This window comes from Bubalus bubalis, chromosome 21 (assembly GCF_019923935.1).
Source record: "Bubalus bubalis isolate 160015118507 breed Murrah chromosome 21, NDDB_SH_1, whole genome shotgun sequence".
NCBI classification, from domain to species: domain Eukaryota; kingdom Metazoa; phylum Chordata; class Mammalia; order Artiodactyla; family Bovidae; genus Bubalus; species Bubalus bubalis.
The window spans coordinates 46,258,068-46,271,031 of record NC_059177.1 but is presented as its reverse complement, the minus strand read 5'-3'; the positions used below and the strand labels follow the sequence as shown (position 1 = coordinate 46,271,031).

Sequence of the window (12,964 nt, the reverse complement as noted above, 5' to 3'; positions counted from 1 at the left end):
GTGGCAAGAAGACTGTGTTGTGTTAGATGAAATTAATTTCCTTCCAATATTACTTTATAATACCTTTGGGAGAGAAACAATAGGATATCAGAATATTGCACAATATTTTAATGTTTAATCAGATTTGAGCATTGAATCTGCCGAAGAGGTTTCAGCATTATTTTCAGTTTCTCCTATGGATATACTGTATGTTCTAGGGACATAGTCCTATAAAAGCTGAGGAAGGTAGGCTAGGCATCACTGATGCTGGCCGTGAAGTCTAGAGTGCCACAGAGAGAAGGCTGCCTGGCAGTGAGATCTGCTGCTGAACAGCTCCATTCTTTCTATCTTGAGGTGCATGCCCCAGCCAGCCTGGGTGGGATCTAGCTGGCATATTGACACTTCCAGAAATTATATGGTTCCTAGAGGTGCTTCTTGGTTAAGTGACAGTTCCCTGGATCTCAAAGATGTAAGATGAACCACCTATTATTTCTCTGAAGAGATTACTTGATTACTTGAACATTTTCAAAATATTGCTGTGTACAAAAAATATACTAAAATGTTGAAATATCCTAGGAGAGGTAGTACCCATCTGGGACAGGGTTTCCTGAAGTTTGTCTCCTAAAACATTTTGTTGTGAGATTCTTGGGAACAGAAGGGCTCAATGTTCAAATTAATTTGGTAACTGCTGCCTCTTGCTTTCCCAGCAGCAGAGGTTAAAAATTAATTTTAAGCAGATTAAAGACCCTCAGATGTTCCTCCCATGGCGTAGAAACCAGTTTTACTTTTATTCACTTAACTCTTTCTAACATCCAGTAAATTCTCATGGAACTGCCTTACACTGCCTGTATAAGGTAGAGAATGGTAGCATGGAATTTGGGAGATCAAGTCGTAGTCCTGACTGGAAATCTCAGGAAAACCTGTTAAACTTTGAGAGCCTTGGAGTCCCTGCCTTGAAATGATGATTTGGGCCCAAAGGTCAAGTGTGAGTAAGATCATCCTCCAGAGCCCATCTAGCCCTGATTTTGAGACAAGGTATTATCTTTGTTGTGACATTAGGGCAGCTGTGTGTAGAACTGTGTTGAGGTACTGTCTTCATCCCCTCTGTGTGTATCTCCTTTCCTAACCAGCAAAAGCCTGTACCTCTGGGTCCCCACTGTCACCCAGCTCTTTCCTCAGTGTAGACACCTCTCTGCACAGCCACTCTGGCCTTCCTTTGGTTCCTTGGACTCTACGTGCTCTTCTCAGACTTTGGCAGACAAGGTTCTCTCTGCCTTGGATAATCTTCTTTGCTCTGTGGTCACTCTTCATGTTTATTTTACAAGTCCTACATGTTTTACATGTAGTGGGTTAAATAGTGTCCCTCTAAATTCATGTGCCCCTGGAGCCTCACTTGTTACCTTACATGGATATAGGATCTTTGCAGATCTAATACAGTTGCGAAGTGATCCTATTGGATAAGCATTAAATCCCATGTGGCAAGTGTCCCTATGAGAGAGGAGGGCATACAGACACAGAGAGAAGACAGCCATGTGAAGACAGAAGAAGAAATTGGAATTATGCAGCTACAAGTCAGAGAACACCAAGTGTTACTGGGATCTGCCAGAAGCTAAGAAGAGGCAAGAAAAGATTCTTCCCTAGAGCCTTTTTGAAAAGCACCAATTTCAGCATTGCCTGTGTGGAGTTACAAGCCCATTTTCTGGGACAGGATCTCAATCCAAAAGGAGAATATAGAGTATCACTAATTACTTTCCCCTAGGCCCTGGCCTGAATGCTGGGACAGTAAAACAGAATTGCCTGTTTCTTCTCCAGCGGAGCACATAGTGATGAGGCTGTGATGAAGGAAGGGTGGCAGAGGAGGGTGAGGTGGAGGATGACCAGGTAGGGTTATGGCCTCAGAACACTGGCCACAGTTCAAGTCAAGGAATGTCCACTGAATGTCTACTATGGGTCAGCACATTAAAAATTATTCTTTTTATTTGGACTCAAGCCAGTTCTTGGTGGAGTTATACATTGGAGTAATACTTAGCCTCACTATGGATATAATTTCATTTTATGTGTCAAGACTGTCAACCTAGCTATACTTGGCTTTATACAAATGCAGTGTGTCAGATGTTTTTAAAATAAACTATATTCTTCTCCTTTAGTGTACAATATCATGTCACTTTTATTTTATCTTCATTACCTAATAACCTTCCTTTGGCAGTGGCTTCTCTTACTTCTATTTTCTGATTTGTTACAGAGAATCTTTAAATTAGGTCCATTTGTGGGAGGGAGATGTAGATACAAGGAGAATAGAACAAAATGACTCTTCAGTTTACAAACTTCTATCTCATAGTTATTTCTGAAATGATTTAGCAGTGTTATCTTAAGCACATACCTATTATCAGCCCAATGTAGTCCAGAGAACTGGCACTTATTAATTGGAAAGGAGAATCTCAATACTACAGTCTCAGGCCTTTCTCCTGTGAAAACAAATTTTATGTGTTTATTTTCTTAACTGCAAAATCCTCCATCCCTGAGTAACACTCATGGTTGAAAACAAGGATTTTCTGTCTTACTTTTAGGCAGCAAACACTTTTCTTTTTAAATGAAATTTTATTCTTAAAAACTAAGTTTTAAATAGAGAATGTGAAGTTTGGATGTATCCCGACCAGTCTGCAAGCCACAAGGCTAAGGATGTTGGATTCCATTTTATGTAAGGGGAAAACCCTCCAGGCTTCAAAGACTGAAATTCAACTTCTATTATGCAGCATAATTAGGGCCATTTTATTTCATTTCAATGTATAAAGCCAAGCCAAAACAGGGCTGACAAGAGAACAGACTGTGTATAGTCTGAGATAGAAACATACTGAGTACTTTCTAATGCCTCCGCCCCCACCATGCTCTAGGCGTTACCTGTCTGGGTCCAGGAACAGGGCATGACTCTGCCCAGAGATCTACAAATGATGCAGCCAGGTCCAGCAACTTGTAGGACAGTGAGATGTGGCCTTGGCAAACTTTAGCTAGCCTTAGGAAGGAGCTGCAGTCATGTCCTTTCTTGATGGACAGCGGGTTACTAAAGATGTCACCACTCTCTAGCAGATCCTGGAGCAGTTGGGCTGAGGCCGTGTTTGCTATGGTGTTCCAACCCTAAAGCACCTTCCCAGAGTTGGTGATGGAGCATGTGATGAGCCCCAGGGTTGGTCTTTGCATGTGATTTTTCACCCTGTTCATTCAATCAGCAGAGCAGAACAGCCTTGAAATGCTATGAATAAATATTTAAAGTTTCTGGGTTTCTCATAACTCCATTTTTCTTCTAGGGATTAAATGGGAACCAGATGAGAATGGAGTCATTGCCTTTGACTGCAGGAACCGAAAGTGGTAGGAAATGGTCAAACCTCTTAGTTATTTTTTAAAAGAGAAAATTTGCAGAGAGATTCAGAATTCATCTTTGCTTAATTTTCCTCGGACATAGGTACATCCAGGCAGCGACTTCTCCAAAAGACGTGGTCATTTTAGTGGATGTCAGTGGCAGCATGAAAGGGCTCCGTATGACGATCGCAAAGCAAACAGTCTCGTCTATTTTGGATACGCTGGGGGATGACGACTTCTTCAACATAATTGCTGTGAGTGCAGCTGTTTTGTGCTTTCTTTGCACTTTAAGTTCACTTCATCTTTTAGCAGCAAGCAGTTAACATTCTCATTGCTTTTGTATACACAACATTAGATGCCCTAGGACGAGGGCCCGATAGTCCCATGTGAGTTCACTGAATCAGGGTATTGGAGGGGTTTCGGGGTCTGGGAAAGCAGCTGGGCACATTTTTTCTCACCTGGCACTCAGGCTTTGTCCTCTGGAAGAGCAGCACCGGATTTGGGAACCAAACCTTTTAGAACCTTGGGGAATTAGACTTCGTGAGATTTTCTTTAAACTACTGGATTTTCTTATGTGGAAATTAACTTTAGGCTAGGTTTGTGTGATGACAGTGATCGCAATCGTGATGACAAGATATTGAAAACGTAGAGAGCTGGGTAAGGCTCAGAGAGCACTCCATCCTAGCTTCAGAAACAAAAACGGTACTTATTAAGCGCCTACTGTGTGCCATTTGCTTACGTTTCATATTTGCATTATCCTCATTCCTCACAGGGGCTCTAGGAGTAGGGGGTGGTTTTGACATTTTCTCAGGTGAAATTGCAGGGATTGAGAGTGTGTCTGTATCTTGGTGGAGGTCACAGAGCTGAAAAGTGAGAGATCTGGGAAGCAAGCCCAGTTAAGAACATGCTGGCTGGGCAGGAGCACTGATTCAGGAGTCCATCTCCAGTTCTTTTTCCTCTTCTCAATTCTCTGGTATGAGTCTTTTTAAGGGTTGTATAAATACACCCCTTATTTCCCTCCAACTCTTTTCCAAAGATGATAGCCACATGAGCCTGATTCTTTTACTTGAATACTTAGCTAGGAGCTCCTGTGTGGTGGTTACCTGTGCTTTGCTGAATCAACTCTCTGGGACACGGAGTGGATGCAGCAGGCAGTGGAGGCAGTGTGGTGAGGGGGACAGAGCTTGGCTTTAGAGTTGGGACTTAGTTTTGAATCCTAATTTTGCCACACACAATGGCATGTCTTGGGATGAACCTCGTGAGTCTGCACCTCAGCCTGTAGCTGTGGCAGGTGCAGTCTCATTGTCCACAGGGTCCCTGCCAACATAACCTGAACTGGTGCAGGAAGCCAGTGGTAGGGTACTAAAGAAGGGCTGCTATTTGAAGAGTGAGCGGCGAGGGCACACTCCCAAGAGTACTATTGCTGTGTCTGTGTGGCTTCTCTGGGCCCCTGAGCAGAGTGTGTCATCATGGAACCCTGTTTCTGGGCAGTCTTCTGCATGGGCATGACATCCACTTTTATTTGCTGGCCAGAGGGCACAGGTGTTGAAGTGACTCTGGGCTTGCAGAAGGGATTGCCTGATTAGTGTCCTGCCTGCTTCTGATGAGGCTTGGAGTAGAAAGGCACAACAACAGGGCACCATGATTTAATAGCTTCCGCTTTTAAAAAACCCTGAAAAGCAAAAGGAAAAGAAAGAGAATAATAAATTCCATGCGACCAGAGGTTAGTCTCATTTATTCATTGAACTGTCCCTAGTGCCTAGGACAGTGCCTGGCAAATAGTAGTTTAAATCCTGTTGAATGAGTTATATCAGCATTTTCTTTCCATGGAGTACCACTGCTAAGTGTCCCCATGTAGATGATGTTATCGGATCTTCACCCCAGTTCTGTATTGCTTGACATGGAGACAGAGGTACCGGGAAATGACACAGTGAGGACTCAAAAACTGTCCAGGTTCCCCACATCCTCTTTCCTGAGCAGAAATGAAGCCAGTGTTGTTGAACCACTCAGCCATCTTACTGTGAAACTGTATGGCCTCAGGCATAGCTCTTTGAAGATTTTTTAGATGGAACTTTGGGGTTTCACGGAGAAGGCAATGGCACTCCACTCCAGTACTCTTGCCTGGAAAATCCCATGGATGGAGGAGCCTGGTGGGCTGCAGTCCATGGGGTTGCTAAGAGTCAGACACGACTGAGCAACTTCACTTTCACTTTTTCACTTTCATGCATTGGAGAAGGAAATGGCAACCCACTCCAGTGTTCTTGCCTGGAGAATCCCAGGGGCAGGAGAGCCTGGTGGGTTGACGTCTATGGGGTCACACAGAGTCGGACACGACTGAAGTGACTTAGCAGCAGCAGTTGGGGTTCCAAATCAAGAAAAGTTACTTTGGTTACCAGTCTCATTGTGAATATGCAAACGTGGCCTGATCCTCACACATCCTGAAGCATTTACAGATAAGAAGCAGCTAATTTGAGAATATCTTTCTTATTAATCTTTAATTACTCATTACAGAAGTATCAGAAATTTGCATAATAAGAAGAGCTAACTAATTACATTGTGAATCCTTTATCAGTCAGGATTTATTGTTCTGTTAACAAAACCAATCGATTGAAATAATCTCTGTAAGTTCATTAAGATATACAAACAGTGTCAGCTCAATAATGAAGAGAGGATGATTAAGATAGTTAAAAGTAGACATGCCAGTTATTATAGAACAGTTAAGGAAAAAAATTAATTTTTTTTACCCCAAATTGGTCGCTTATATAAAGAAACCCATTAGAGGGCCCATTAACCCTCACTCTACATCTGTTTATTAGTTTTCAACATAAATGATCAGCTTCAAGACTATTTACATAATTATTTTGACATCTGTAAGGATTCTCTGACCTTTTTTATTTGAAGACTCTATAGTAAAATCATGAACTCTGCTCCCTTAATTGATAAGGGGATGGATCAAATATGTTCAAATTTATTTTAAAAGCCTGAGGTCATAAAAAGAACCACTAATTAGTAGTAACTCTTAACATACTGATTGCTTTTAATGTAGGCAACATATATAAAAATTTTAAACAACTCTGTAATGTTCTCATTCCCTTTCCTTTGGCACATATTCTTTCAAATTTTTCTATCTATATGAACACATATTTCCCCCACAAAAATCGAATCCTTTTTTACAGAATATTCAGCAACTTGCTTCTATACTCATATTGTATCAAATGTATCTGCAGAACAGAGAGTCCCATCCTCTATAGTTTGCCTTAATTTTTTAACCAGTCCCCCTTTGTTGGACACTATACAGTTACTAATCTCTTTTCTACATAAGAGTGCTACAATCCATGGACTCGTGCATATATTTTGTAAGACTGGGTATGCGTCTGTTGAATAAACTCTGTAAGTTAAATTGCTACACTGAAGGAGAGTCTGCACAGAATTAGGAATTATCAGAATATCCACTAAGTAGGGTATAATATTTACATACTTAGAAACTGTATTGTCAGCTCCATCTGACATAACTAAATACCAAATATTGAGTGGCTTAAACAACATTAATTTATTTTCTCCTAGTTATAGAGGCTGGAAAGTTTAAAATCAAGGTCTGGCAGGACTTAGTTTCTGATGAAAATTCTCTTCCTTGCTTGCACATAGCCACTTTCTGGTCTGCACATTATGGCCTTTTCTCCCTATGCTTATGCAGAAAGAGAAAGAGGGCAAGCTCTCTCATGTCTCCTCTTATCAGGGCACAGTACCATCACAAGAGTCCTACCTTCCTGACCTCATCTAACTGTAATTATATATTATATATGGCCATAATAATATCTCCCACCAGTCCCATCTTCAAATACCATCACACTGTGGATTAAGGGCTTCAACATATGAATTAAGTGGAGGACACAAACATTCAGTCCATAACAACAGTATTTTGAGGGTCCTAATCACTAGATTTGTAATTGGCAAGTCTTCATTTGCATGTCCTTAAATCACCTCTTCCAACCCTAAATGTGTTTCACCAGTTTTACCTTGACAAATTGTGTGGTGGTTTATTCCTCTATCTCCTTTTCCAATTTTTACAGTGGCAGAATTGCTCTAGGAATATGTTGTATGTTTTTCCTTTGTCTGTCTAAAGTGGTCTTTGGCTGTCTAGAGGAAGATGCATTGCAGGCTCTTATGAGTATAGGGGGCTGTAATATTTGAAAATCCACCAGGATGCTCTGCAAATCTGTTTGCGTGCATTGTTCTTGTTGACTGGATTCCATTTACGGGAGGGGACATTATCATTTCACCCTTAATTACACTGTCAGTTTTCTCTTGCTTGCTGGGTAGGTGTTTGAGAAGACATTTCAGTGTTTTCAGTTCAGTTCAGTTCAGTTGATCAGTCGTGTCCGACTCTTTGCGACCCCATGGACTGCAGCACACCAGGCCTCCCTGTCCATCGCCAACTTCCGGAGTTTACTCAAACTCATGTTCATTGAGTTGGTGATGCCATCCAGCCATCTCATCCTCTGTCCTCCCCTTCTCCTCCTGCCCTCAATCTTTCCCAACATCAGGGTCTTTTCCAGTAAGTCAGCTCTTTGCATCAAGTGGCCAAAGTATTGAAGTTTCAGCTTCAACATCAGTCCTTCCAATGAACACCCAGGACTGATCTCCTTTAGGATGAACTTGTTGGATCTCCTTGCAGTCCAAGGGACTCTCAAGAGTCTTCTCCAACACCACAGTTCAAAAGCATCAGTTCTTTGGTGCTCAGCTTTCTTTACAGTCCATCTTTCACATCCATACATGACTATTGGAAAAACCATAGCCTTGACTAGACAGACCTTTGTTGGCAAAGTAATGTCTCTGTTTTTTAATATGCTGTCTAGGTTGGTCATCACTTTTCATCCATGGAGCAAGTGTCTTTTAATTTCATGGCTACAGTCACCATCTGCAGTGATTTTGGAGCCCAAGAAGATAAAGTCTGTCACTGTTTCCACTATTTCCCCGTCTATTTGCCCTGAAGTGATGGGACCAGATGCCATGATCTTCGTTTTCTGAATGTTGAGCTTTAAGCCAACTTTTTCACTCTCCTCTTTCAATTCATCAAGTGGCTTTTTAGTTCCTCTTCACTTTCTGCCATAAGGGTGGTGTCATCCGCATATCTGAGGTTATTGATATTTCTCCCAGAAATCTTGATTCCAGCTTGTGCTTCTTCCAGCCCAGCGTTTCTCATGATGTACTCTGCATAGAAGTTAAATAAGCAGGGTGACAATATACAGCCTTGATGTGCTCTTTTCCCTATTTGGAACTAGTCTGTTATTCCATGTCCAGTTCCAACTGTTGCTTCCTGACCTGCATACAGATTTCTCAAGAGGCAGGTCAGGTGGTCTGCTATTCCCATCTCTTTCAGTATTTTCCACAGTTTGTTGTGATCCACACAGTCAAAGGCTTTGGCATAGTCAATAAAGCAGTAGAAGATATTTTTCTGGAACTCTCTTGCTTTTGCAAGGATCCAGCGGATGTTGGCAATTTGATCTCTGGTTCCTCTTCCTTTTCTAAATCCAGCTTGAACATCTGGAAGTTCACAGTTCACATACTGTTGAAGCCTGGCTTGGAGAATTTTGAGCATTACTTTACTAGCATGTGAGATGAGGGCAATTGTGCAGTAGTTTGAGCATTCTTTGGCATTGCCTTTCTTTGGGATTGGAATGAAAACTGACCTTTTCCAGTCCTGTGGCCACGGCCGAGTTTTCCAAATTTGCTGGCATATTGAGGGCAACACTTTCACAGCATCATCTTTTAGGATTTGAAATAGCTCCACTGGAATTCCATCACCTCCACTAGCTTTGTTCATAGTGATGCTTTCTAAGGCCCACTTGACTTCACATTCCAGGATGTCTGGCTCTAGGTTGGTGATCACACCATCGTGATCATCTGGGTCATGAAGATCTATTTTGTATAGTTCTTCTGTGTATTCTTGCCACCTCTTCTTAATATCTTCTGCTTCTGTTAGGTCCATACCATTTCTGTCCTTTGTCAAGCCCATCTTTGCATGAAATGTTGCCTTGGTGTCTCTAATTTTCTTGAAGAGATCTCTAGTCTTTCCCATTCTACTGTTTTCCTCTATTTCTTTGCATTGATCACTGAGGAAGGCTTTCCTTGGTGTTCTTTGGAACCCTGCATTCAAATGGGTATATCTTTGCTTTCTCCTTTGCTTTTCACTTCTCTTCTATTTATAGCTATTTGTAAGGCCTCCTCAGACAGCCGTTTTGCCTTTTTGCATTTCTTTTCCTTAGGGATGGTCTTGATCCCTGTCTCCTGTACAGTGGCACTAACCTCTGGGGAGAAAGTAAAAAATACAATCTTAATAATGTTGGAAGCTTTTGTACTTTGTAGGCATTTTGGTTGTACAATTCTAATTCATCCTTGCCATTTGATTTTCAGTGCCATAATGGGGAAAGAAGGAAGGGAATTTAAATAGTGGAAAAGATTTTCCTTGCCCATTCCATCCATTTTACATATTTGCATGTTTATATTACCTTCATTGCTAAGTGCATCTTATATGTTATACTGAAAATTTCTTTCCAGATCTTTCCAGAGAATAAAAATGAAAAGATAATGCTAAAACTTGTTTTAGTTTTCCTGAGCAGGATATTGCAAAATGTAAGATCAATGAACTAAATGATTAAATTATGAAAAAATTGTTGAAATATGAGAGTGATTTTGTGCAGTTGAAGTTAAAATTTAAGGTCAAACCACTGATGCATGAAGAGAGATGTTTCTGACAAGAGAAAAGCCATATTTTTCTGATTCACTTTGAAGTCTAACTCCAAGCCATGCATTAAATTAACAATATTATCATAAAAATAAGAGTGCTAATTCTGTTCCATGCTGAAATTTGAAAAATGATTTTACAGAAGCCTAAGCCATACATTAAATGAACACAGTATTAACTGGGCTGATATTGTTAAATCAATTTAAATGCCTCCTGTAGGCTGTGTTTGTGCAGAGTTGAATAGGGAAGAGCGTCATTTGTTAGTTCAACTCAGAACTTTCTGGTGCCCTGGTTTTAATTTGCAGATTTTCTTCAGAGCTGTTTCTCCAGTGCTTTGCCTGCTGTGGATTTGCTTTTTAAAGTAATCGATTCCGTATTAAAAGTATAAGGATGGTATTTTCTTTCGGTGCTCATTTGTTCTGTATTGCTAATTATGTCCAGTTGTGTTTCAAATTACACAAGAAGCTTTTGTAATGCAAAAGATCCCTGGGATGCCTTGTGTTGGTGAAAATATTGTGGGTTCATCTGCTTTATTACATAATCTCTACACATTTTCATTCTAAAGGTTATTTAATCAAAAGTGCATCAATAAAGCCATAAAGTATTTAATAGAGTTCCAGCAGTTCTGCATCACTTTCTTGCATTGTATAATCATACCAGTATTTTAACTCTATGCTTTTTTGGTTTTTGTTTTGTGCCACTTAGGATTCTCTAAAATGTACCGCTTTACTTCCTTTGCATTTTATCATGTGTTTTTTGAAGAGGCTAGAGATTCTCATCATATTATTTTATTTATTTTTTTTGTCTTTGTGTCAACTTTTTTTCTTCTTTAGGCTTTGTCTCTAATCTTTTCCATCAGGAATCTTTAATTTTGCCTTTCATTTCTTTGTTCTGGTTATTTATTTATTCAGCAAATGCTATTGAGTGCTATGAGTTAAGTACTGGGACTGCTTTGGTAGGTAAGGAAGACAGGTTTTCTTCCCACATGAGCTTTAAAGATTTGGGGTTTGTATGTGTTGGCTATGGACGCAACCAGGAAGAAAGAAGGTGCTCGCAGTCGAGTGTAGACAGAGCAGTCTCAGAGAAGGGCAGGATAGTGTGGAGGCTGAGAGCGCACAGAGCTGGGCCATGCAGCCAGCTAGGACTCAGTGGTGGCTTCTTGGAATAAGCGATGATGAAGTGAACACGTAAAGACAGATGGGCATTAACCAGGAGTATGCAGTGACGTAGGGCAGGAAAAATAGCAAACAATTGAGGAGGAAAGTGCTGTTTTGAAATTGTAATAAATCCTCTCCCACCCCCAGGAAGTATAGACCTGGCTGGCTTGACTGCAAGGAGTTCAGTGACTGGATGTAGTGGACTGGGGGTGAATGTGGGAAGCAGAGAGAACGGGTGAGTGGGGGTGATGTGGAAAAGAATGGTACTGGGTTGAGAGGGTTGGTCCAGATCAATCTGTGTGTTCAGCCAGGTAAAGGAACTAGTACATCTGCTGAAGAGAGGGAAGAAGTCTGAGCTGCAGGGTGTTGTGTCCACATGTTCCCTAAAGTCTCTCCTTTCTTCATGAGGCCTTTCCTCAGTCTCTTTAATAGGCAGCTGATCATCTTGTTCTGTTAGGCCTGAGAGATGCATTGCTTTCACTGATCATCTCCAGCTTCCAATGTTAAGCAGGATTTTGAATCCCCGGTATCATGCAGAGCCCACAGTAACCTGCCCTTTGCTTTCCAGTCTCTGGGCTGAAATTTACACAAGCCAGCATGTGACACGATTCTGCACCAATGCTAAAGCTTCCATGAATCTTAGCTGGTGAACCCAACCCATTTATTCTTTGTTTTTAGATTCTTCTCTCCAGAGTTCTGGCCATTCATTGAATGAAACTTGGCTTTCCACTTTTACATCATCATTAAAATTCCCATTGAGGATTTTGCTGTGTCCTTAAAATGAGAGATTTGGGAGTACTTCCAGAGATTGGTAAAAAGGAAAGAAAAGGCAGATAGTGATGTATCCCTTGCTGCCAGAGTATAGAGTTTGGTGGTTGGCCTGAAGAGAGACTAGTGGGTTGTAGCCTGACATATGAAGAATAATTTTCTTTTGAGCAACCGTCCCTGCCCCCCGCCTTTTTTTTTGGGTGGACCATGGGCACTTGCCTCGTAGCTCAGATGGTAAAGAATCTGCCTGTGGTGCAGGAGATCTGGGTTCTATTCCTGGGTCAGGAAGATCCCCTGGGTAAGGGAATGGCAACCCATTCCAGTATTCTTGCCTGGAGAATCCCATGGACAAAGAAGCCTGACAGGTCCATGGGGTCGCAAAGAGTCGGACACGACTGAGCAACTAACACTTACTTAGTTATGACGTCACAGATAAGTACCTTTTATGGTGAAAAGGAAAAGTATATATTATTGAGCATGTTCTTTTACTAATAAAAGTAAGACGAAGTGTTTCCATGATTACCCCACAGTGATGATCACGGGCAAATTTAGCCAGTGTTTGATATCTGTGACACATGGCAAATGCTTAGTTAATATTCAGGAGGGAAACGAACGAAGGATTTCATGGCAGATACCTTCCTACGAGGGGATTTGGCAGAAGGCCACCAGCACTGTCTTGGCTCCCTGTCTGCCAAAGACCCAGGTTACTGGGAGGGTTCAGAGTTTGGCAAGGAGTGGGGCAGCGTGCAGCTGCACAATGTGGTGGATTCTGTCTCAAGTGTTTCGAGTCACCTGTGCGTGTGGAGCAGTACTTCTTTCCACCAAATACGGTGTCTGTGCTCTCTGGGGAGGGCAGGGGCATGTGAGCCCTGTTTCCAAGAGTAGGTCATGGTCATTGCTCCACCTCTTTCCTACTTACCACCTCCTATGTAGTCTATCTGTCAGTCTTCTATGAAGCACA

General features: G+C 41.5%; 1 protein-coding gene across 3 annotated transcripts in view; it reads left to right on the top strand.

The window, feature by feature from the left end:
- CACNA2D3 (calcium voltage-gated channel auxiliary subunit alpha2delta 3) overlaps positions 1-12,964 on the top strand; it is a 909,107-nt gene that overhangs the window by 462,321 nt on the left and 433,822 nt on the right. For all 3 annotated transcript variants that reach the window (XM_025272778.3, XM_025272777.3, XM_044933476.2), the window contains exons 7-8: positions 3,282-3,342; positions 3,437-3,587. In XM_025272778.3, the coding sequence (XP_025128563.3) occupies positions 3,282-3,342; positions 3,437-3,587 (212 nt within the window). The remainder of the gene's footprint in view (positions 1-3,281; positions 3,343-3,436; positions 3,588-12,964) is intronic.